The 25472-nt window shown below is 35.8% G+C and overlaps 1 protein-coding gene and 1 long non-coding RNA gene across 5 annotated transcripts in view; one reads left to right on the forward strand and one right to left on the reverse strand.

The window, feature by feature from the left end:
* Nucleotides 1–17770, forward strand: part of LOC121065791 — a 47749-nt gene extending 29979 nt beyond the window's left edge. The window contains exons 4-5 of the long non-coding RNA XR_005817311.1: nucleotides 6911–6956; nucleotides 17671–17770. This is a non-coding gene — a long non-coding RNA (uncharacterized LOC121065791). The remainder of the gene's footprint in view (nucleotides 1–6910; nucleotides 6957–17670) is intronic.
* CDH12 (cadherin 12) overlaps nucleotides 887–25472 on the reverse strand; it is a 542156-nt gene continuing 517570 nt past the window's right edge. For all 4 annotated transcript variants that reach the window (XM_040548890.1, XM_040548889.1, XM_040548887.1 and 1 more), the window contains 5 exons: nucleotides 17899–18035; nucleotides 10165–10286; nucleotides 8430–8547; nucleotides 4363–4614; nucleotides 887–2455 (listed from right to left, as the gene is read on the reverse strand). In XM_040548890.1, coding sequence (XP_040404824.1) covers nucleotides 1956–2455; nucleotides 4363–4614; nucleotides 8430–8547; nucleotides 10165–10286; nucleotides 17899–18035 — 1129 coding nt within the window. In that variant the 3' untranslated portion in view covers nucleotides 887–1955. The remainder of the gene's footprint in view (nucleotides 2456–4362; nucleotides 4615–8429; nucleotides 8548–10164; nucleotides 10287–17898; nucleotides 18036–25472) is intronic.

A 25472-nucleotide genomic window follows, 5' to 3' on the forward strand; every position in this document is an offset into this window, starting at 1 on the left:
ATTATACCAAATGATCCTAATCTTATTTAAGCTATATGTCTTTTAAAATCTTATTGGGAGAGTCATTTACACATGTTTGAAATACCCTTACATTTCCACGAGAGTATAGGGAACTTTGGGTGTGTTAATCAGGCTTGTGAGAGAACGATATGTGGTAGCTCTTCTTCAGTGGTACAAAAAATAAGCTGCAGACCTGAAGTGAATGGAAGACATCTTATTCATGAAAGACTTAGATTGACCTTGCCAGTGCTGTTAATCAGGAATAGAACTCAGCAGATTGTATAGCACTGTGTAGGTTTTAGAAGGAGAATTAAGTATATTTGCACTTCAGGAACCATAAACTACTGCCTTACAAAATGTGTATGCTTTAGATCATCAGAAAAAGCCACATGAAATAGTTTTATAAGAGCTCTTTCATGCATAATGCCTTGCAAATGTCTGTGCTTCTGATATTTTCTTTTGCATGGATATGTACATGAAGCGTGGACAAGCATACTGTCTTAATTTTATTTTGCTTCTGTTAATATTTTAGCAAGGGGTAGATTTAATTAGGACAAGGTGTAATGGCTTTAAAGTAAAACAGAGGATATTCAGATTAGATGTTAGGAGGAAATTCTTTGCTGGAGGCACTGGAACAGGTTGCCCAGAGAAGTTCTGGATGCCCCATCTCTGGAGGTCTTCAAGACCAGGTTGGACGGGGCCTTGGGCAACCTGGTCTAGTGGGAGGTGGCCCTGCATGGTAGGGGGGTTGGAACTGGGTGATGTTTAAGGTTTCTTCCAACCCAAACCATTCTGTGATTCTATGAAGAACAGAATTAATATGTTTTCCATGCTCAGAATGCTTTCTAAAATATTTGATGAGGGTCTGATGCCAGAATACAATGATACGGTGAACTGTTGTGGATGGTCAGTTAAAAAATAACTACCTCTATAATATGTATAGAGTATGTATGCCTATAGTACCTACAGAACAAACTAATTGCAAAGAAAAGTGATGTGGAGTTCTTTACAAATACTTCTTTAGTGATAATTACAAGGAAAAAATGACTTGGTACTAAAAATACAACAATACTCTTAAAGAAATAAAACTCCTCATTTTATGTTCTGATAATAGTCTCATTTTAAAAGAAGAGGGAAAGCCAAGGGAAATTTCCTTCACGTAAAGGAGTAGCTGCTTTCATCTTTTATTATTCTGGAAAAAAAAATGTAATATTTTTATGAACATTTAAATATTCATTGATGTATGCTACGATCTTTTCCTTTTTAATTTTGGCTTTACAACTTCAGAGTGAGCAATAGCATTTTAAATTTAAATTCTCTGTGAAATTTTGGAAGAAGAAATATGATGCCTCAACATACTATTTTCTTCTTTAAAAAACAAACAAACAAAAAAACACATAAACCCCAAACACAATGAACACCCCCGTCTCCTCCTCCCCCCCTTAGTTTTAGTCATTAGATATACTCCAGGAAGTTGTCTCCATTTTTGTTCTAAAAGAAGTCAGCGTGTTGCTATTGCTTCTTGTCTTAAAGTTCATGTCCAATTTACCATTCAGTTTTGTAACACGATAACAGCAGACTCTTTACCACTTAAATGATAAAAGTTTCAATAGGCACTTTAGTGGAATTACGAAAAAGCTACCACTCTTCCACCGTGATGCCAGAAAGCTATCTTCTTTCTAAGTCAATCAGTAAACTGTACCTTGTAGGCCTGAGCTTGTCTCAGTGTAATTCCAGAGTAACAAAATAACAACAACAAAAAACTGTATATTACAGGATTTATCTCTCTGTTGTAGATCAAACAAAAACTGACTGTATGATAAATGTAGTAACTTGCTGGAAATATTTGCTGTCTTTTATAATCAAAGGAGTTCTGTCCTATTATAAAGCTTGGGTTTATCTTTTTAATTTGTTGGTGGTTTACTTTTCTTTTTATTTCACCGTTGTACTTGTTCTTAAGTGACTTTGTCAGGGTTATAACTTTCTTCTTCTCCAAACATGTCTGCCAAGATCTTAAAGCGAGGTCCCCAGTCACTCAGATAGTCATAATCCTGGTCTGCCTCTGTAGTAAGGGACTCTATGGAGCTGAGAGACTCTGCAACAGATCCATTTCCTTCATAAGCATAGGTTGCCAAGGAGTCATAAGGGGGTGCAGTTGGATCCACATCATTTTCCTGCAGCCTTTGATTAATGAAATCTCTTATGTCTGTGTTATCTTCCACTGGTGGTCTCTGACGTGGAAAACACAAGGTGTCTGGTTTTATGTCCCTGCGCATTTTGTTATCTTCAATCACTTTGGGATTCCTTAGGGCACCAATGTCGAAAGCCTGGGTGTCCTCTTCTCCACCTCCTTCATCATCATAATGGATAACATTATCTCTGATGTCTTCTTTAGAGGTCATCAGGGTGTCCTTTTTCTTCTGCCTCCGTAGTGCTACATATAGTACCACAATGACTGTAATGAGAGAAAACTGAAGTTAAGACATGCACAGAAATAATCTGGTACTCTGATGATATATCATTATATCTTCCCTTGAAAGCTGTGAGGAATCAAAAGGATTTTTTTTTTTTTTCCTTAGAAGTTAGGCTCCTACTATTCCTATAAAAATAGCAGTGCTCTAGCCAATAAAAAGTGATTTGCGGTTTGATGTATGAATCTAACTTTCCTTAGTGCTTGCTGTGCTGCTGAAGGAAATAACAAAATCTTCCTGCTGACCTGCTTTATGTAAAAAATAGGGTTGGACAGGAATTGCAGTTCAGAGAGACAGAGAGGATTTTTTTTAAAATGTCTTCCATAACATAACAGAGAAAAATCCCCAAATTTCCATGCATCAAAGAGAGAACAGAAATGAAATAAATAAATAAATAAATAAATAAATAAATAAAGCAACAGTATTAAAGGAAAAAAAAAAAAGAATCTTTGAGATGGAGAAAAAAAAAGTCCTACTTCAGCTTTTTATTTATTTATTTTTAGGGCATTACTGGACATAAGAATGGCAACATAAAATGCTTTTCTACACCTGTGTTTAGATCTTCTAGACACTTGAGTCTGTAACAGAGAGTTTAGATATCCTGAGAATCCTGCTTTAAGATGGAGTTATAATTGACTTAACTCTTCACTTTGAAATAAGCCAAACTTTTTTCATAATGGCTTTATTATTATTATTATTATTATGAAGCTCACTCTTAGCTGTTTTTATCCAGCAACCCCCTAGAAATAAAATAAAATAAAATTAAAAATTAAAAAAAAAAAAAAGTAATCCCAAGGACTTGTGGTAGACAAGATAGTTTCCTTTCTTCAGAAAAACTGACCTAAGGGCTTTTATATATATATATATTTTTTGAATTCTTCAGAATGGGTGTACTTGTTATTAATTCTCATTCCATGAAGTATGAACATTGGCCATTCTCATTCTGATTTCAAACAACATTTTTCTCACAACATAAAATTTGTACAGAACAGAAATTCTGAATTTTACCCACTGCTACTTAGAAGCTACTAATGTAACCTCCATCCTGTAGTACTTACTTAAGTGGTAAATTACTATATGTATCCAAATGGAAAGATGTAACCCTACTCAGTGTCTGTGCTCTTTTTCCTATCCAATAAACCTATACAAGGATTAGCATGAGATCTAGGAAGCCCATTAGTATCAAGAAGAGGCCTCTGTAAGAATCAATCTGCATTATGTAGCCCACAGTGAGCCTGTGTATGTTACAAAGTTGGCTTGAATTTATTACCAGGTCATTAAAGCTATACTGTAGGTAGGATGCACACTAGTATGGACTGTCTTGGGCATGCTGTAAATAAGATGAGATTTAAATATAATGTAGATCTAGATGATGATGCCATGTTATGGAAGGCAAGCCCACCTGAAATTAAAATCTTTGTGTCAAGTTTTACAGCGATCTAGCCAGTCACAGTCTGATTACAATTATTTTCTTCTTTCATTTCATCACTTTTCTTTTTCTCAAGTTGGTATTAAGAATTAAATAAAGGCCTTTACTAAGTCCTTTACTGCAGTTACTGTCAGTAAGACTTCTCTACCTTTGTAATTTCAAAAATATCAGCTTTTCAAGAAAAGTATTAAGTGAAACTCTTTCAGAGAAAAAAATACAGTTCAGGTTCCACTGAAAGCTGGTTCGTTTCATGTGCTAAGAAACATGTCGGGGTTAGCAGATTCACATTCATGGTCAGTGTTTTGGGATGCTTTCCTAGAAAGGCAGAAGCACACAAGTTCTCCTAAACATCCATGCAATTTTCAGTGGCTTTTTTAAACACCAGATTAAGCTAATGACAACACAAATTAATTCACAGGTGAGTCATAATAACACACTTCAAATTGTGTCATGAGAACTAACCTAGAAGTATAACAATACACAGCAGGATGGCAATCAGTGCTCCTGTGCTGAGGCCTACTGGCAAGAAGATTGCTTCCACATTGCAGGACAGGATGGTACCATCGGAATCACATCTGCAAACTCGGATAGTCATTGTGTTTGTGCTGCTCTGGACAGGGTAACTGCTATCTTCTATTACCACTGGAAGAAAGTACAGCTCTTGCTGCCTCCTACTGTAGCCATTTCTCCTGGTTTCAATCCCAGCTGTGTTGTCTGTAAAACACGAGACAGACATTACAGGATTTTTACTGTGCACTGAATTCACCCTTGTAGTTTGTATCACCTTTAGTCGAAGGAAGCTGTTTTATTTCTGAAACTCAGTGAATGACAAGATCTTATGTAATTACCTGATTTTATCATTACAGATGGTACTATATTCTGATCGGTGCAGAGCATCAACTAATATTTAATTTCTTTTAAACTTGTTAGCTTGACAGCTAACATTTGAAAGAAGACAAATAAATAAATAAATAAAAACACTACAGGTATTAAATTAGGAAGGTTTTTCAGTTTTTCCTCCTTGTCTCCTTAAAGTCCAGGACTGTGCTCAAAAGGACTCAATTGCAAGTGTATTTAGATCCACTTGCTCTCTATTAAGCAATTCATTTCCCTTAAAAAATGAAAGTAAGATACTTGGACAAAATACAAAACCCCTTCAACTTTCTTGCCTCATTAAAAATAAGTACAGAAATGAACTGAGTAATTTATAATCAGTACATTTTCCATCAGTTAGTCACAAATATGTTCAGAGCTCCTAGGTTTTGTCACTTCTTCTTAGTAGCTATTCAGTTATCACTGCTTTTCTTGATTCAAACAGAGCAGCATGAAAATGATGTGCAGATCAAAATAATTATATTCAAAACAAAAAGAAAAGAAAATTAGCAAGGAATCGATAATCTGTCAGATCTGAATGAAGGTAGCCTGCAGCAGTAACTATTTTGTCATCTCACCCCTGTGCTTTACTGTATCTTCAGAAAAGGTTATTTGTTGTCTATGCTATGACTCTCATTCCCGCTTGGAGTTTTGTCACTAGGTAGAAAAACTAAGGCCGCTGAATTCAACAGGACAATAAGAAGGAATCCTAAATATCCAAGATCAGATGCATTATGATCAGACACCATTCAGAAAGCACTTGACTGACAGAATGATTATTTCAGAAGTCACCATTTTGTCAAACAAACATGGCACATGGACATGACAGGTTCAGTGAATTTTAATTTTGAAAGATAAAAATTTTTCAAAATTGAAACAAACCAACTTCTATCTTCAGCTTGTTCTTTCTCTGTTTAATCATCTACACTATTTAAAAACTACAAATACATTACACTAGGTGCACTAAAAACACATTACACCTGCTCTAATTTCACATCACCCGTGATTGTAACAATATCAAATAGCACTGGATATTGAGCATCTTGAGGTGTTTAAAAATGTTAAGATATCTTTACTTGTAAAAGTATTAACTATAATGTGACAAGCAAGATTGTTTCCCCAAATTCCTCTTACAAAGTACCTGCCTTGTTAGTACAAGGTACACAAGTACACAATCTCTAACTTAAAAGTTATCGTATTTATGTTTTTAAGAGGTGTCCTACCTGTAGCAAAAATGAGGTTTTGTTATTACACTTCTAAACTGTGTACAGAGCAGACTTTCCACCTTTTTGGTAAACAAAAGGCAGAAGACAGTGCATCATGTTGAGTTTTCCAAGAAAACACTATGGACAGCAAATCAGAGAATGGAAAATAACAGAAACTGCAGTGCAGCATTAAGAGGAAGCAAACTTCACCACTATCAAACACTTAAGTCCAGTGGGACTCAATGATGAGCAACATTTTAATCTTGCTTGGACTAAATAAAGTTAGATGTTGCAATACCACAGCATTTTGAGAAAGTAGTAGATGTTAAAACCAAACTTTTTAGACTAAGCACTTCAGGAGAAGAATAATGACCTAATCTTACAAGAAAAAAAAGTAAGAGGACTTAATTCTATTATAAGGCTTTATATTCATTGAATTGTCTCAAGAAAACTAGTTGATTGGTCTCTGAAAAAATTCTGATCTACATATTTCTGGTTTAATAAGTTAATACTATTCATATCTGCGATGTGAAGATTTTGGTTTCATTACATACTGTATTTACAAATCATTAAGTGAAATTCTTCGTTCATTAATAAACTATAAACATAGCTATCTATGATGTCCTTAGACTGTAGTCACTACTAAGATTGGAAAGAAAACATTTTTGACTTGTCATCCACACAGAGGAGCTATGAAAAACAAAGAAAATAGGCAGTTATTTTTTCCGCTGTTTCAAATTTATTTTTTTTTTCCTGAACTTTCTTAATCATTAAGGTATTCATAATTAATAGCTGTGCTTATTTTGTTGGCTTTCGTTTGATATCTCCTAACCTTGGCAAAAGTTAACATCTTCAGAAATATTGAGTCATATATTAAATGTAAGATAAAATGACTTAATAAGTAGCCTATGCATTTTTTTTTTCATTTCTAGCTCTTCTTAGATGAGATAACAATTCTCAAGAAAGGAATACTCGATGGTAAGCATACTTACCATCTTCTCAAATTAAAATTAAATAATAAGAATCAAATACTTTTTCTTAAAATAGTAATTAGAACATATAGTTAAATAAGCAAAGGAATGTTACTGAATTTTATTGGAGGCCTTAGGTATTCTTTCTTTGCAAAGTAAGGTAAAACTTTTTTAATGAAAAGCTTATATCACAGTTCTTCAAAGATCACCTAATCACTGATAGACTCAGTGTTAAAATTTCTTTCCAAATTTGTTTAAATTAATTGGTAATGAAAATTTGCTGCTGTTTATTATGATGTATTATAGATATTTATCTTTATAACAATAATAATGTAAGCATCAAGAACACTACCAGTATATAAAGTACTTACATAGGTACCTGAAAAAGGACTTAAGAGATTTGGCCACTTGTGCACCCTTTATGTAAATAAGTAAACACATAAATAAATGAATCCAATTCAGTGTCTAGTCAGACTTTGAATTTCTTAAACTCTATAGCATCCTACACTTCTGCCCTGAGATTGAGCAAACCTGCCCCAATGCAGGCATAACCACAGTTACCTACACCCCCTCCACCTGTAAAGTAAAACAAGACACTTTATCACTTAAAGGACATGATTAGTCATTATGCTTTCATTGTAATTTTGACAGCTGTTACCATCAGTTGTTATATGATAAGATAAAGTACCACTTAGTCAAGAGACATAGTATAGCATGATTAATATGGGAACTCTGATGCTGGGTATTGGATTCTGTATAAAAATATAGACTATAAATTGGAAAAAAAAAAGATTTTTTCTACTGAAAGGAAAATCAGGAAAAAGTAAGTAACAAAAATATTCTGAGATTTTTCTTTTGCTGTTTCTGTTCAGAAGCGTACATGCTTATAGAATTCTATGGCAGTAAAAAAAAAGTCATCTTTGCTATTTATGGGAAGCATTCAACTGAAAAATAAAGAACAGATCAACAGTAATAAAAAACTGGGAGAAAAATCAGAGAAGTTAATCATATAAATCTATCAATTTTTGAGAGTGTTGTAGGATGTTGTTATACTGCAGCAGCAGTGTTCATATTTAGAGCTAATTCTCCTATAGGACTATGTGTTCTTCAGAAAGCACAATAGCTGCATACTTTGAAATCAGTTAGAAAAGCAGTACTATTTAAACAATGCAGCATTAATGCCTTATTTAATGGTAGACCTGCATTGGCAGAAAGAGTAATGAAACATGTAGTAGTGTTTTTGCAGGCCTGTAAGGAAATTCCAGACTTTGATGTTCAGACAATTTCTGGCCCCTACAGATGAGAAAAAAAAATGTAAGACTTAAATTTATATCTATGTGTGTCCTAAATACTTTAACAACTACTAACGTGTCACGTAAAAAAGTTAGTCTGCAGGCATGACTGTAATACAAAGTAATCATAATGGTCATTATAATCACAGTCTGCTGCTCTGAAAGAGAGATACGGGTAAGCAACTTACTTCTGTAGTCATGGACTGTGAAATTTGGTTTGTTGGAAGCTTCAGGTGACAGTCTGAAGGAAAACCTTTGCCCAGCTGGTGACAAATCTTTGTCTGCTGCAGTGACAGTCTGTATTACCTGAAACCAGATTAAGGTTAATTCTGAAGTCAGTTCACTCTTCTAAAAGAAACAGTTTTGTAGAAGTGGAAAGTGAACCTCAGGTGAAACAATGAAAGGGAAATCCTTCTGGATTACTCTCATTCCTCTAATGGGATGGTGGAGGTGAGGAGTCTGAATGCTCTAGCCTCCGGAAGTCTGGTGATGTCCCAGAAGGTCTCCCTTTGGCATATATGAAGGAAATCAGAAGCATTTTCCCTATTATGATAGGGGAAGTATTTAATATTCATTCTTTGTATCAAAATATGACTGATTGTTTGCAGGTGATAATATTAACTAAAGACAGCTCACTTTGTACTGCTACTACCATTATTAGGAATACCACGTGGTGTAGTACTTCACAAAGCTGCACCTTTTTTTTTTTTTTTTTCCGGTTGGGAGGAAGTGGAGAGGGTTGAAAGGTCTACGCCATCCAGGCATGAATGGAGTATTAGGACAGGAAATTTTGAGTCTCAAGAGTAGATGAGGATCTATTAGATATTAGTTGAGGACAGCGCAGTTAGAATGTTTCATGGTAGGATTACCATTGATCTAGATTTTTGTGCCAAAAAGTTTTGGCAATTATTTATGTAACAAAATATTTATAACTTTTGTCAGTTCATTGCTTATTGCAGCCTTCCCTGTAAAAGACTGCCCTTTCCATTATCAGTGCCTGAATAAAAAACTAAAGGTTTTGATCTGATGAACTAGAATCTAATTTAAGTTTTCTGGGAGGGAGTTGAAGCATGTAAAATAAAATAAATAAATAAATAAAAAATAAAAATAAAGAGAAGATGAGAGGAATACTATATGATTACTATTACATCTGTAATAAAAGCAATGAAAATCATACGGGCTGAATAAATATTACATGCATATAAAGAGAAGTCACTGATGACACAGCAGGCTGCATATGTTCCTTCCACTGCTGGCAGTAACACCCGTAGTTGAACAGTTACAAGTCTTGGAAATCACCCTAGCTGTTAGTATGTGTGATGGTAGCCATCATTCCTTGCAGCAAGGTGCAAAGCCTTGGCGTTTTGCAGCACAACGTTATTTAGTTGTGCAAATTTTGTGTAGGAAGAGCTCTTGCCAACAGCCCCTGGGCCAGCTCTATTGATATAGGCACTGTTCATGGTATAAGGTGCTATTCTGAATCTGAAAAAGGGTTTTCATTCTATATATACGTTTGAAACTGCTTGTAAAAAACAAGCTTTCAGGAGGACTGTCTTTGGTATTGTGGGTTTCCTGAGGATAGGACACAGAGATATATGTAATCCATCCTGTTCTGTTTACTCACTTGACTGCAGTTTTATCCATGTCTTTAAATATCTTAAATGAAAGGCTTCTTTCTCCTGACACTACTATTCCCTTCACAGCAGAGGGTGGCTGTAGCCTGTATAATCAGGGTTCACAAAAGTAGCTAGACCATAAAGGTCAACAAACAGAATTCCAAAAGGTGGATATTTACATCGCAGGCATTTCATTTGTAAAATAATCATGTAAACACGATGCCATTTTTCAAACCCAGAATTTTGCATAGCTATAAATAGTAAGAAAATAAAAAGAAAAATAGCAAGCATTACAAATTTGAAATACCTGTCCTGGTTTGGCATTTTCACATACAGATGTCTCATACGGAACTGAAATTTCAGGAGGAAACTCGTTGACATCCAGGACGTTTATTATAACGTTGACTTTGCTGGTTAATAGTGGGTTACCTATAAATAATTTTTAGGAGAAAAGCATTAAGGAATGCTATTTATGTTTGTTGTCATCACCAGTGCCCATGAGCTGTCATAATATGTTTTGATCACAGTATGGTGACTTCTAAAAATCCTTGACTTCCATTTATTTCTGATTTGTACTAAGCAGAAATCAGAAGCAAGCTTCTTATTATTTTTTACCAGACTCTGATCCATTAATGTTCATGGAGTAAGGAATCAATCAACATGATTATGTTTATCAGAGCATGATTTACAGAATTTGAAGCTTCACGTGTAATTATAGGTGCAAACTTTTCTCAGATCACTTTTCATGGGGTCTTTGGAAAATACTTCCAAAGATTAAAACTGAACTCTGTTTTCCACAATGGAATGCAGAAAATCAATATTATCTAGCCACTGTTTGCATCTCCAAGATATTAAGGAGGTAAGTGGAGCATATTCATTTATTAGATGGAGAAAAGTGAGAAAGATTAAAAAGAAAAAAAAAACTTGCTGAAAACCAGTGGTAAATTTAGCAGTGAAACATATAGAACTAGGATTCAACTCAGATTATCAAGCTATGTCAAAACATATTTGTTTAGCTGCATAAATATTTGCAAGGACCAAATAGTCTTGTGCAAAATAAATGCTAAAAAATAGTCTACATTAAGCTTCTGTTCATTGTCTTACTAACACAGATAAGTATCATTTATTAAGCTGATATAATTTAGTCACTAGATGCATGTTATAAAAAAGATTACCTGCAAATTCAATGTCCAATGGAAAGGAGATACAAATTCAATACCAAGCAGATAAAATTCTCTTTTACGTTATGCTGAGACACCTTGGATGATAGCAGATACATAAAAAAGGATAATATAATTATCCTTTTGAATTTAAAGAGTGGCAGTGACTACACAGACACAGTTAGTTATTCAAGAAATCTATGCTATGAAGCTAGGTGGTGTAGAAATGACAGCATGGGGTCATGGTTAAGAACAAGAACAGTCTTCTTGAATCTTCAGACATAAATGGACTGTTTAAATTGTTTGCAGTAGCTGCTAACTTTGTAATTTGTATAAACCTGTGCACATCTATTGTTTATAACTAACACGGCAGGAGGCAAAGTCTCTTCTCAGGCCAACAATACATTACAACTCAGCATCCAGAAATTCATTGTAGCACTTGTCAAAATCGTACATGATTTCGTTCTTGTTCTTAGGAACTACTAAAGGAAATGTTTTCAAGAGGCCTCTGCCAAAGCCAAAAGGCTTTTCTAAGTGATTTCCTAGTTAAGTAGCACTGGCTGCAAGTAAAAGCATGCTTTACTTGTTTACAAGTAGTGGACAAACTGACCATCTTACATATTCAGCTTGGAATCTTAAAGATACCGCTACCAAAATCCCACAGTATTTGTAGTTCCTTCCTATGAACCTGTCTAATTAGTATAGAAATCTGACCATTGTTTTCTGTGCTCTTTGAGCCCACAGTTGTTTCCAAGTCACCACCAGCCCTACATTCAGAATGTCTCTGGAAAAAGGCTTTGTGCAGTATGAATGTGGACAGGACTTGTTCTAGCAGCCGGGAACAGGGCAGGGATTCTTTAGGTGCCAGAAGAAATCTAGATCACTTGCCACAGTTGAACTGGTTCCTTTGAAATGACAGGAAACAAAAAAGTACTAAGATGCTATTTTTTGTCAGTAGAGGGCAGGACTCCAACTCTGAATATACACAGAGATCACATAAGTCCTGAGTAGGTCAAGTTCAAAGAGATACTGGCAGAAACCGAGCCTAAAATCTTGAAACTTCCCTGCTTGCAGTGCCCCCTGCAGAACCCAGCAACTCCCACAGAGTAATGTGGGCTTTCCTTCAGGTTTTGCATGTTCATTCTAAGGTATAAAACTGAGCAGCAGGAGTTCAGTATATATTCTGAAGACACATTAGAGGTTAATACATTGCTGTGAAAGTACAGGTGTAGATACTTTTTTTTTTAATTTCTTTATAGGAATACATTAAAAATGCCCTTCCAGTAGAAGAATGAATGTATTCAAAATTCATGCATGTACAAAATGTACAAAGAATTAACATTTTGACTTCTCTCATAATCACTGCAGCAAGCTTTGCAAATATACATGAATATGTGTATACTTTTTGCATCTATTTCTCACTGATGGTCTAATTATTTTCTGTGATTCTTTGAAAAGTTTATATATCTTTCTGCCAACTATTTTTACAAGATAGATTTTTTTCTTGCATAAATGGTCAGCAAAAATCAAACATGGAAATAAACAGAATTACTACAGAATAAGATGGAGGTAATTCTGGGTTTCACATTATGGTTTGATTCATTTTCTTTCTGGTTTGCAGTGATATCAGTGTAACTAGTCATGTATACAAAGGAAGACTGCCAGAAGATTGTATACAGCTTTGAATTCACATGATTACAAAGACTTGTAATACTTTATGTGAACAAGGATGGAGAATTGCATTTCAAATACCACTTCACAGAGGTGACCTTGATTTTCTCTGTTTTTCTTTTGTTTGCTGTTTTATTCTGAAAATCAAATCATTCTGAGCCCAGTGAGCATAGTAGTGATGTGCATGCTGGTGTCAGTGAGCGAGTCACTGAAAACATCTGCTTTTGCCTTTTAAACCCATATTACACAGAAGAGAAGGCAAGTGGTTAAATCATTAGCATAGTAATTAAAAGGCAGATTTCAGGTTTCAATTCGGCAAATTAATTCGCTTCTCTCTTCCTCAGTTTTCCTATCTGTCATATCCACTGACAACCTTGCTTCCTTCTTTTGCTTGACTACCCTAACATCTTTACAGCAATAGAAAATACTTTGACAAATAAGCTTGTGCAAATCTAAGATATCTGAGAAAACAGATGCTGACCATTGAGGAGAACTGGTGATTCCTCAGTCCCACCTATAGTATGCAGGAAAGGATTAACTCCATCTTGAGATTTAAGCTCATGTTTCTTAAGCACTCATAAAACTTGGACCTAGAGTTATAGGAGTTGGGAAGATGGTTTGGACAGAAAGGATTATGGGTACTTTACATTTATTTTCAACCCTAACCATAGCCTTGAGGATGGGAAACCAGAAGTAATATCTTATGCAGCTAACCTCTTTTACCTCTTTTTTACTTCTTTTGTAAGGTGCAAAAACTATTTCCAAAACTATTTCCTTCTTTGGTAATTAATCATAGAATCATAGAATATCCTGAGTTGGAAGGGACCCATAAGGATCATCAAGTCCAACTCCTGGCACCACACAGGTCTGCCCAAAAGTTTAGACCATGTGACTAAGTGCACAGTCCAATCTCTTCTTAAATTTAGACAGGCTTGGTGCAGTGACTGCTTCACTGGGGAGCTTGTTCCAGTGTGCAACCACCCTCTCGGTGAAGAACCTCTTCCTGATGTCCAGCCTAAACCTCCCCTGCCTCAGCTTAACACCGTTCCCGCGGGTCCTGTTACTGGTGATAATGGAGAATAGGTCACCTGCCTCTCCACTCCCCCTCGTGAGGAAGAGCCGGACACCAGGGAACTTACTGAGCACTGGACTCTGATTATTTCTACTGGTAAGTTCTTACAGCAGCCCTTGGCACAGTTTTGGCCTGGGGCAACTAGTGGTCTTGCAGGCAATTCACATTCATGTGCTGAGAGTTAGTTTGGATGAGGGACCACTCTCAGAGAATCGATTTACATGTGGACACCCTGTTTGGAAGGTAAGAGTATTTAATGGCATAGAAATAGGCTGCTCAGTGCCAGCTGGCCTTAGTGCCTGGAATAAATGTGAGGCATGTTTAATTTATTAGTTTGGACAGAGTTTATGGGATCAAAAATGTTCAGAAACAAGAAGCATGAAAGCTACTAGGGTACTGATTTACTCTAAGAGGAAAACAAAAACCACAATGAAATACACTTTGGGAGAGGAAAGAATTTCAAGTATGGGAAATGAAATGGGGAAAAATAGGAGTCAGAAACATCCCTTTCCTTTTTAAGCACTTTTTTGATATGAAGGCTGTTTGTTGTTGTTGTTGTTGTTATTCTTTTAATTTTTATTTCTATACATGGGTAAGGGACCTTCTGCATTCAACTGCCTTCACATCTGTGTCATCATCCGTGTGTTAGCAGAACAGTCATACGCCTCCCAAGAAAGAAGATTTCTACTTTGGGATGAGCTTCTTAAACAATGGCAAGAATAAAGTTATAGTGTGTTGTGTTACACAGGACAGTAGGCATCCATCACTCTGTACTGGGTAAACCTCTGAGATGTTCTCAAGAGTCCATTGTGCTGCTATTTGGAGACAGATTCACAGATCATGTTTAGATCAGGTGTTTGGTATTTTTTCAGGGTTAGAAATAAAAATAACAGTATAATGATACACGGCTGGAGCTGGTCATTGCATAACATGGCTAGCATAACTTTCCTTATCTGAGTTCCCCACATGGAACAAGCTGCTACTGTCCATAAACAAGATATATGGTGTTACTTCTGGGTAATCAGAACTTCCTTTGTCTCTGAGCATACAAGTTGACACAAGCAAGCCTAGAACAAGCAGATTTAATAATTAACTTGTTGCTAAGACTCTAAGTTTTGCCTCTGTTCAAGCTGCCAATCTGCATCACATCTGGTGTAGGCAGGAATGAAGTGTCAGGACCTGGAGTTTAGAGAAGAATACTTTCAGTATATCTTTGTCAAATAAAAATGCAGAATGAGGACAATGGATGTAAAATCATTTACAAATTCCCAAAGAACAATGATTATATATATATATATATTTATATATATACTATATTTATATAATATATACAATATATAAAATATAAAATTATAATATTAATATTAATATATTAATATAATAAAATTAAAATATAAAAATATAATAATTTATATATATATTATATATATATATATATATTTTTTTTTTTCTCCATAATAGGCGAGGTCATCAAAGGATACTCTAATATACATAAGGCAATCCTCCTTTGCCTCATTTTTGAAATATTTTCCGTTTAAAAATACAGCGTCTGGTGCTTTTCTGCTAATAAAAGTCAGACTTATCACCTTATAAGAGAAGTCCAAATGGTACATCCAATTCTACATTTATATTTATGTATTGTCTGCTGCTATGTTTAGCTATATGAACTGCACGTCATTTGTGCCATTGTTTGAAAGGTAATTTGATTGTTCAGAAATTGTAATATTACTTTGTGACTCTACTTGCTGTGAGAAGAAAAAAAAATTGTAACAAGCATCATCTGTGATTCTTAGAGGGTCTCATTCTGAAGCTACAGAAGCACAATGGGAACAATCACTAGAAAGCCCCAGTGCTAAGAGACAGTGAGTCTACACAAGCCCACTAATGACCTTGGTATCATTTTCCATATACAGGGGAATGATGGCAAAGCCAATCTAATTTAAATTTTTCTCTAACTTGATGGGGACAAAGTTGGTGGGTTTTGTTTATAGTCGGCCTGGCCAAGAAAAGATAATTTGCAAAATGACCACTGGAAGATACCTAAAAGGTTTTCTGGCGTTCTTTCAGAGGAAAAAATGATGTGAGAAAGCAAAATGAGCAATAGGCATATTAATATTTTGGAGTCTGTTTCTTTTAAATAGCTGAGATCAACAAGAGTTGAAAATACCTAGATAAGAATGAAGTCCATTCCTGGGACAAGTTTATGCAATACTGGGCCAGTCTCCCTGGGTAATTATGTATATGCCAAGGTATTGTTCAGTATACTGTTACTGTTATAAGAGATGGTAATTTCAGTGTTTCTGCATCAGCACTGAATAGGTAGCATCACCTTTTGTAGCAGAAAAACTTCCATAATAATGTATTTTTTTTCTTCTTTTAATTCAGGTGTTCCCTTTTTCTTATGCCTTCTTGGCTGTGTGCAGTGTGCCATTTCTCAACCCCCCATGTTTATTTCTGTGCTAGTTCTAGTCAGACAACTGCATATAATGTTTTGAAAGTTTATATACCTCAAATCTTCCGTAATTTTCCAATATTTGTATTGGAAACAGGTACAGCAATTGTTTTTATTGCTATGTATAATGGTTGATGTATATACATATTGACGTACGGTGAAATGAGTCACAAGTATGTCTCACATGTAGAGTTTTAACTAGGTAATTGTTAAAATTGGAAATTCCGTATTACAGGCTACCTGCTTCAGCTTTACATAAACATTTTATTACTGTATATGTGTTGAGAAAGTGCTTATAGAGGTTTTAGTTGACTGTAATTACTCTAGGTAATTAAATAAACAGATTCACACTAAGCTTATTAAAGCAGAAAAATTTTACAATTCTCAGGTGTTCCTTATCCACCAATAAATAGTTAAGCTCTACTGAAATGCAGACCATTAAAAGACCTCCTTACTGCATCTACCTGCCTTTCAGTTTCTCTGGAAACGAAGTGCAGTTGTGCTGGACTTCCTGTCAGTATACACATGCACACGTATCTCCATATACTCAATCACTTACGATAGTTTAGTTTCCTCTGTCAGTGTATTCCTACTTCAAGCTAATAGAATTCAAGTGTTTATCTGACCGGTGTCCTTGTTATATTTTCAGACACCGGGGAATGAATCTGTAGTTCTCTGGGAGATAATTACAACTGAGAATTTCTTTATTTTAAATAATATATGCCTTTTCTACTTCCAAAATCTCCCTCTTTCAGCTAGTAGGACGTATTACTGAAGTCTCAGTGCCAAGCAATACATTGAGGAAAACATGTTCTTTGCTTTAGAAACCTGCATTTCTGAACACACAAACAATACAGAACGAATAAGAAACACATCAGGCAGGGGTCTTCTTCTACAGCCTGTTGATGTCCGAAGAGATAAGTTTGTGGCCTTTACGCAGCTTCTGGATGATCAAAAAACTTGTATCAAAAGATGGTATAAGCCTACAATTCTTTCAGTTTGACAGGATCATGAAGGAGGAATGCTACACACAAGGATAGCAATGAAGAAAGCTGAAGTTACTCAATTCAACAACGGAAGGGAGTTCTTATCCGAAAATAAAAGCTTTGTGAGAGAAGACACAAAACAAACTAAACTACCACAGATCGTATAGGAAAAGAAAACAAGTGGTTAAGCAGAAAGAGTCTTGGACAAAGAGAAAAATCAAAAGCAGAGAGCAAGCAGTATGATTCATTTAGTGCCTTAAATTATTAGCATGCTATCTTGACTTAATTTTAGTGTACTACTTGTCTGAGAATTGAATGAGTGTTTATATTTTTACATCCTCAGAAAGCACATAGAGGGACCTGTTACTTGACCGACCATATTTCACATTATAAAAGCAGAAATGAGAACAGGAAGGTCCTCATACAATCTCCTCTGGTCTCGGACTCTTCATGCTGACAAAACTTTTTTCAGCTTCTGAAGAAACTGTCCCTGAATGAGGACTGCTAGAAAACTCCCACTGTACAGACCTGCTTGAACATCACACAGCCTTACAGTGAGTCCGGGAAGATGATATTTATTGGGCCTTTCTAAATAATTTCTTAGTAATACATGCACTCTTCACAGCATATTTATGTTTGAGCACTACATTCTGAAAAAAATGCCACATTAGCATATTAATTCAATTCGTGTCATACTTACTAACTTTACTTGCAATTATAGAGAAATTGTACTGTGCTGTGCTTTCTCTGTCCAGTAATTCATTAGTAGCAATGGTTCCTTCAGTAGCATCTATTGTAAAGTAGCTGTCCACATCATTCTTCCAATCAACGAAGTATCTGTATGTGAAAAATATTAAATAAAGTAGATGCAAATGTGCAATGATTACACGTTTATCATAACAGCAGTCTAGCTGGCTGAAGTTTTGTTATTTTTCTCTTCCCAGCTATTACCATTCTTGCAGGAAGAAGACAATAAACAATTATTTGTTTATTTATTTTTTGCAGAGTTAGAATGCTCAAGGGAAAAATGGGATATAATAAAAGATTTAGTACTTCTTATGTTCAGATTATTTGAAAACAGGCTCCTGAGAAGTTGACTTCATCACTTATGTCTGTCACTTTGGAAAATACTAGAGAGGCTCACAGGGAAAAAGAGAAAAGATGTGAAACAGTGCATGCTTAGTGATGAATAGTGAGTCAGATCTGATCTCTTTACATCCATTTGTTGCTGCAATAGCCTCGATGGGCTTGCAGAGAGGTGTCTTAGTGGATGTGTGCAGGCTGTTAGTACAGTCTACTCAGAGGTCCCTTACCTAAGGGATGTTGGAAGAATTACAGTATGGAAGGTAGAGAACACTATGCTTATTCCCCCCACATATAAAGGTACATTGAAAAGGCTCTTTGCCTTTTGGAAGAAGAAACAGATCTCACTTTCACTGGGGCTGTGAGGATCAGGGCAGTATTATTGTTTCCTTATTCTCCTTATGACTCTTTGTCCACTAAGTACAAACATAGATTCAAAACTCAAAATGTGCACAGATTTGTAATTTTTCCCTAGCAAGGACTTAATAGAAAGGAGAGATGTGCTTGTAAATGTAGCCACTTAAAAGCAATCTGATAATTATTCCAAAACCATTTCCATTAAATGCTGATTAATTTGAAAGTCTATTTTCACATTTGATGCCACTGTTTATAGTCATAACAGAATAATTTTTCTGATGCAGTGCTGCCAGCAACTAATTTCCTTTTCATTGCTAGCCTCTTCATACCTAGATGATGTTTCATAAAAACTAGGCAGGATGAAAGAGACAAACACATTTATGAGCAGTAGGCAACAAGAAAAAAGTGACACTCAACAGTAGCTACATTTAGAAGATCATAAAGGCCAGAGGACCATGTCTATGACACCTTGTTGCATGTAGACCAGTGAGAACAAGGGTAAAATATAGTATTTCCTTCTCTGATTAGTATGATTTACGGAAAGAATGTATAGGGAATGTAATGATAAACACTATGTCCACTGCTGTAGAAAGAAGCAATGTTAGAAAGGTGTATATGGCATATTCCCTTAGATTGGGCCTCATAAATGCTAACAGTTCAAGAAGACTTAAATAGTAAAAAAAAATAAATAAATCACAAGTAAGGTACCATGCTCCTTTGGAGACATTTTGTTTAAACAAAATCATAAAATGCTATCCATAGATAAAATAGTTTACTTCAGTTGACAGTCATCATTACCAGTTCATTGCTTTATCTGAAAAGTCTCAGAAATGTATCCTTTTACATAACTGAGAAGGTACATTTTCTTGAATATGATAATATTGCCTACCCATGTTTGTAATTTCAATTTCATTGTTCAAAATTTAGTTGACATAAAAATTATGAAAAATAAATAAGCCATTTATTAGAATCATCATTAGACGGGGATGCTCTTTCAGGAACAGTAAAATCACTATTTCATGCTTTTCATGTTTAATAGATTATAATTTCTTTTGAAATTAAATATGCAACCATGCACAAATAAGTGGGATCAAAGTATGAGAAAGTAACTTGGCTTATCTTTCCCCTGTGGAAGATGAGCTTTATCTAAATACCCTACACACAACAGTACGAGTCAGTAAAGAAAGTACAGGACCAAATTCAAAGTGCAGTGTAGGTGATAACTTTTATCAAAAGGCTTTAAAATTACAGAAAGCATACTCAGTTTGAACACCATTGTTTTTAAAGTTGAGTTCAAGCACAAAGATTTGTAGTTTCAGAATCTCATAACCTATCTGCAAGCATTCACACAAGTGGTTAACTTCACGCATAAATCTAACCTCCCAACACGCCTACTTCTAAATGGGATCAAAGTCCAAAATAAGCATTGAAAGACTAGCACTACTCTAATGGTAGAGTACCTCTTGGCTTCAATTGAAGTGGGATCAGTGGGAATAGAACAGTGTAATAGAAAGACTTTTGGTCTTTTCTTCAAAATTCACTGTCTTCATATGCATTTACACTGTGGATATTATTGTGCCAGAATTGTTATTATTTTTTTTTTCCTCCACTTTGGCAATATGTTTAAAGACATACCTACCTTCTTTCTTTTTATGGTAAAGAAGGCACATATTGTAAAAATAGGGGTGGAACAGCCAGACATTTCAGACTATCTAATCCTAAGAAGATATATATAAAATCAGACTAGGGAGGGAAGGAAGGAGATAGGAGGAAGTATTGGAGATGTATTGCCTAAAATACATATTCTTTGAAGAAAAACTGCAAAAAAGCATCCCTTCTTCCTTCTTTTATTTATTGTCCATGTGCAGTACCCATGAAAAAAATTCAGAGAAGATCCTCTCATAAACAGCTCTTCTGGACATAGAATTGCTCCCAAATACTTTAGTAAATCTGTAAGGCGTAGCAAGAGTGTGAATGGAGCTTGACAGGCTGCTTTTCAAATGGGAATTTGGGGATCCCAAAGGGAGGTCAGTCTGAGGCAAGGCCTTAAAAGAAATGTAGTTTCCTTTTACAGCCCAAAAGCATTCTTTCATGCAGTCTGACACTCAGTGTGAGATTTTTCTGTAATGAGCACAGCAACACTTTGTCTCTTTTGGAGGCCCAAACTCTGTCTTCTTGAGGAAGAAAACAAAAACAAGAACAAAAACAAAACAAAATCAAGAAAAAAAAAAAAGAAATGAGGAAAGAGTCTCCAGTCAGAAAAATCTGTAACTTTCCAGAGACAGACCCAAGTATCTGGGACATTAGGACATAAAGTCTGACATTTCTTGTTAGACTGACACAAAGAGTACCACTGTTGAAACCCTGCTATTAGGACAGCTGTCTAGATCTTCTAGTCATGGTCTAGCAGTTTGAAGGAACTGAGGCTGGTTTGTTTGACTGCTCGGAGTCCTTGTGAGACAGGTCATGGTCACTGCACTAATCCCGAGAGGCAGCTCCCTCCTTGAAAAGTTAGGGAGATATGGCATAGCCTCACTTGTTGATATAGGACACAGCAGTAGTATCTTTCAGAAGCACATGAATTGGCCTGCCTGGCAGATCTGAGTATGAGACATTGAAAGATAGTTCATATTTGTTGTAAGAGCAGAAACTTTGAACTACATATCCCCCAGAATATACTTCTCAACAGAAGACTGTGTTCAAGATTATATTATTGAATCGTGATTAAGTGTGGAAGGACATGTCTTTGCTAACGTTGTTTCAGCCTTCCCAACAATAGCTATATTTGTACATCAAATAGGAGAGAGGAGACAGAATAGAAATATCTGCTTTATAAAACAATAGGAGACAAGTCTGGAGGACTATCACCCAGAGTGTTCACAAAGACACACACTGCCCTCTGAGGCGCTCCAATAACAACTTGCATTCATCCTGGTTAAATGGTGAGGTGGTGCGTGCTTCATGGGGTCTAAAGGAACACTCTCCAAAAAAGAGGGCTTACCTCCTTTTAAAGGGGAGAGGACAAATGGGGAAGGCTGTGTCTATGCTAGCTGCAGCACAGCAGACAACAGAGTGCTTGATGGAGGGCTGTTGAACACGAGTGACAGCAGCTCACCCCTGTGAGGATAATAGGAACTCTTAGCCACCAAGCAGACAACCTCAGTTGCTTCAGGCTGTTATACCATGAATAAAAGATCTGGACAGCTGTCCTGCTGCTGCTACAGAAATGTGTGACAACAGGTCACACCCAGGAGGGATGGGAGGTGGCAGTATGCTAAGGAATCTCTGGGAACCAACACCTGGGGCGTGTTCTCTGGTCCTAAAAATGAAGAAGGGAAGACTTCCCTGCTCAGCAGAGATGGCCTTGGGAACCGTGGGGTCCAGTCTAACCAGAATAGTGAGTGTGAGAAGAGCACTTGCAAAGATGAAGTCTACATCCTTTGTCACTGATTATATAATAAGCAGGGAAGGGAAGCATGGATCATGACCCTTGAGATGAAAACATCTGAAGGAGTATTCAACTGGAACTGGCATGAAAAAGGAAAGGAATCATCCAACTCTGTGAACAATGACACATTTAACATTTAATTACTGGCTTTTCCTTTTAGTTTACTGTTCAACAAATAAGGAACAGTAATTTCAACCAGCCTTCTAAAAGAAGAAAAGAGAAAAGAAAAAAAAAAAAAAGGAGGGAGACATTCCAATAACTTTTATATTTGTCTCTTGGTTGTCCTATGTCATCCATGCTGTTCATCAGTATGAATTGTCTTGTCTGTATTTCCATTTCTGTTGTGAAACTGTTGCTTAAGAGTACCCAAGATAGTGGATCTAAGAAAACCCAAACCATGAATTTTCTATGTATACTCCAAATGGTTTGGATGCTAACCCCAGTTTCAAAAGCATCTTATTACTACAGCTACAGCGTGCCAAACCCAAGCATTGGAATGAAGCATTTTAGATGTTAGAAAATTCCTGATGTGAAGTGTCACTTCCAAGAGAAACTATGTTTTCAATTATGCTTTTTCCAAACCGTATTTTTTTCCAACTTCAAGTATGCACTTAATGCCTTTCCTTGTAACTGAATCATATTGGAAGGAGCAAAGATCTTTTCTTTCACTTTCTGACTGGTTGGGCTCTTTTTAATAATAATTCCAATGAGGTTTCTCTTCCCTTGGGTCACCAGTCCTTTCTGTTTCTCCTCCAGCCACTGCATCATTGCCCAGCCACGCTGGAAAGCCCTTATAGCCAGTGGAAGAAAGAAGAGGTGTTTGCAGATCTCAGATGGGCTAAGGCAGCTCTGAGATTTCCTGTGGCTCCCTGCAGGCACCTGAGGCAGCAGGTCTTGATTTAGGGAAAACATCTGAGTAAGGGAAAGATGACTTTCTCATTCCAGACTTTTTCGTTAGCCTTAAACTGGTTTGTGTAGTATTGCCCACTTGAGAGGTTTTTGTTTTGACCACTTTGAGAGAATTGCTGCTGAAAGTTCTGTTGCTATGGAGCAAATCAGCAATATATATTAAATGTTAATATAAACAAATAAGCTACTCTGGACTATGAATCTTAAGGGATAAAGGAATGAAAGAATTTACAGAAACACGGGCCTTTTTTGTTTAGTGAAGGAAGATCATGGGAATAAACGGGAACAATGACAACAAAAAGACAAAGTTAATGCTGATTTTCAAAGGCAAGAAGGATAACTGTCCTGGTAATTTCTCTCCAGTAACTGAAGGCTACATTTTGTGTCATATACAATAACAGATCTATAGGCCTAGATCCTCGGATGTAACTAATAATGTAACTTCATGCGTAATGGGTATTTCCTGGAAAATTCCTGATTTATTTTGTGACAGACAAATAACCTAGGTGATAGAGATGCTTTATAACAATATCTTAACTTGTAACAGAGTTCATCTCACATTTTGCTGGTGTAAAGCACATTCCTTACTCTGGTACATAAAGAGTTAGAACACTGATTTTTGGGAGAGTAATGTTGCAAAGAAAGTTAAGCGATGACAATCGGCTGTAATGTGATAGATCTCTATTTGTGCATGTGACCTTAGATTGTTTAAACAGAGCTACCTGTAATTTTTCTTAAAATATTTAACTGTGGGTAAATGAAATTCAGATTTCATGCCAACTTGGGACACTTAAATAACACCCATCATATTAGAAATAATATATGGGAACCTAAAAACATTAGAAACATAAACAGAAGCCAGTAAGAATTGAGAGCAGTTAGGATTTATTATTATTATTATTATTATTACTATTATTATTATTATTACTATTATTATTATTATTTTAATTTCAATTAAATAGATGAAAGGAACATGTAAAAAAAAGGCAAAAAGGAGTGAGGAACCAGAAGAATGCAAATGAGACGTCAGGTTTGATTTGATTACCAGAAAGTCCAAAGGAATTTTCATCCATAGCAGATTCATGTACTGTGGCTGGAAATTAATAGATCTCTGCATATAACTAGCTGTCAGGGAAATGGCAGCTCTACAACAGATTTTGGGCATCACATCACCAGATAGATAACAACAAATCAGAGAGAGCTTATAGAAGATGAAGAAAAACTGTCTTGGGTCTAGGCAACCTGAATTATAAGGAAAGATTAAAAGAACTAAAATATGTTTAGCTTGGATAAGAGATGACAAAAGGAAGAAATGATAATGGTCTACAGATAGCTGAAGGGCTTAAACACCAAGAAAGGAAAGGTATTATTCTGTTCGGCACAGAGGAGTGGAAGGGTGAAATTAAGAAAGGAAAAATGTATGTTATGCATCAAAATCTTTCTGGCGGTGATGTATATTATGCTGTACGAAAAAGATATGGTATGAGTTCTGTCACTTGGCACCACAAAGCTAAGCTGGGTAAAGTAATGGAGACTGTATATTAAGGGAAATTTGTAGAAAGGTGGACTGTATAATCCCATTAGTCCCTGTAATAGTGAAGTCTGTGACACGTAACAAGGAAAACTATCTTCAACGCTAAACATACTCAGTTACAAATCCACTCTAAGGCGCAGTTCCAAATATTTAAAATATAAACATACAATTTTTTTAAGATTGCAGCTATTAAAAAGTATAGAAACAGAAAATCACTACGACAATGAGAAACAAGACATTTGGAGCTCAAGTCAAGCCTGAAAGAAATTAAAATATTAGAGCATGTAATATGTTGAAGTGTACAAACAAGTTTGTGTCCTCCAAACTCCTGTTCTGTCACTGAAACTTCCTTGCTGCAACTCCTAAAATGAGTTATCATTGTGTAAATATAAAAACATCACATCACCATATGTACATACACATTTGAAACACTAAGTCAGTTCTTTATTGCCCTGCCGATCTCTGCTATTCTCAAATGTAAATGCTGATCACTTCAGCTCCTGACAGCTGATCACTGGAAGCATCTGTCTTTGCCGTCAAGACTGAGGAGTGATTGCCATAATTTTGCTAAAGGTACAATCAAGCATTTTTAAAGCAAGTCCTCTCTAGACTATGCATACTTAGAGAGAAGCCATAAAGTTAAAAAATATTTAGATGTAACAAAACATTTAATTCTCTTGTGCTAAATGATAGTCATCTGAGTTATCTGTTTTTAGGGCTGAATAGGAGAGTTAGATTTCCCAACCGTTTCTCAGGGCAGCAGCACTGAATCAATCAATACTAAGTTACTTTATATTCTTTTTCATGCTGTCATTTGATTTAAAGCTTACCCTTGATTCTGAGCCTTGTGGTTTTCTATTAACTTAAAAATGCTGTCTCACAAAGTTTTACAAGTGCCGTAATGGTAAATATCCTCTTTTTCTCTTCTCTGCAACGTGATAAT

The sequence above is a fragment of the Cygnus olor genome, chromosome 2 (genome assembly GCF_009769625.2).
Source record: "Cygnus olor isolate bCygOlo1 chromosome 2, bCygOlo1.pri.v2, whole genome shotgun sequence".
Classification (NCBI taxonomy): Eukaryota; Metazoa; Chordata; class Aves; order Anseriformes; family Anatidae; genus Cygnus; species Cygnus olor.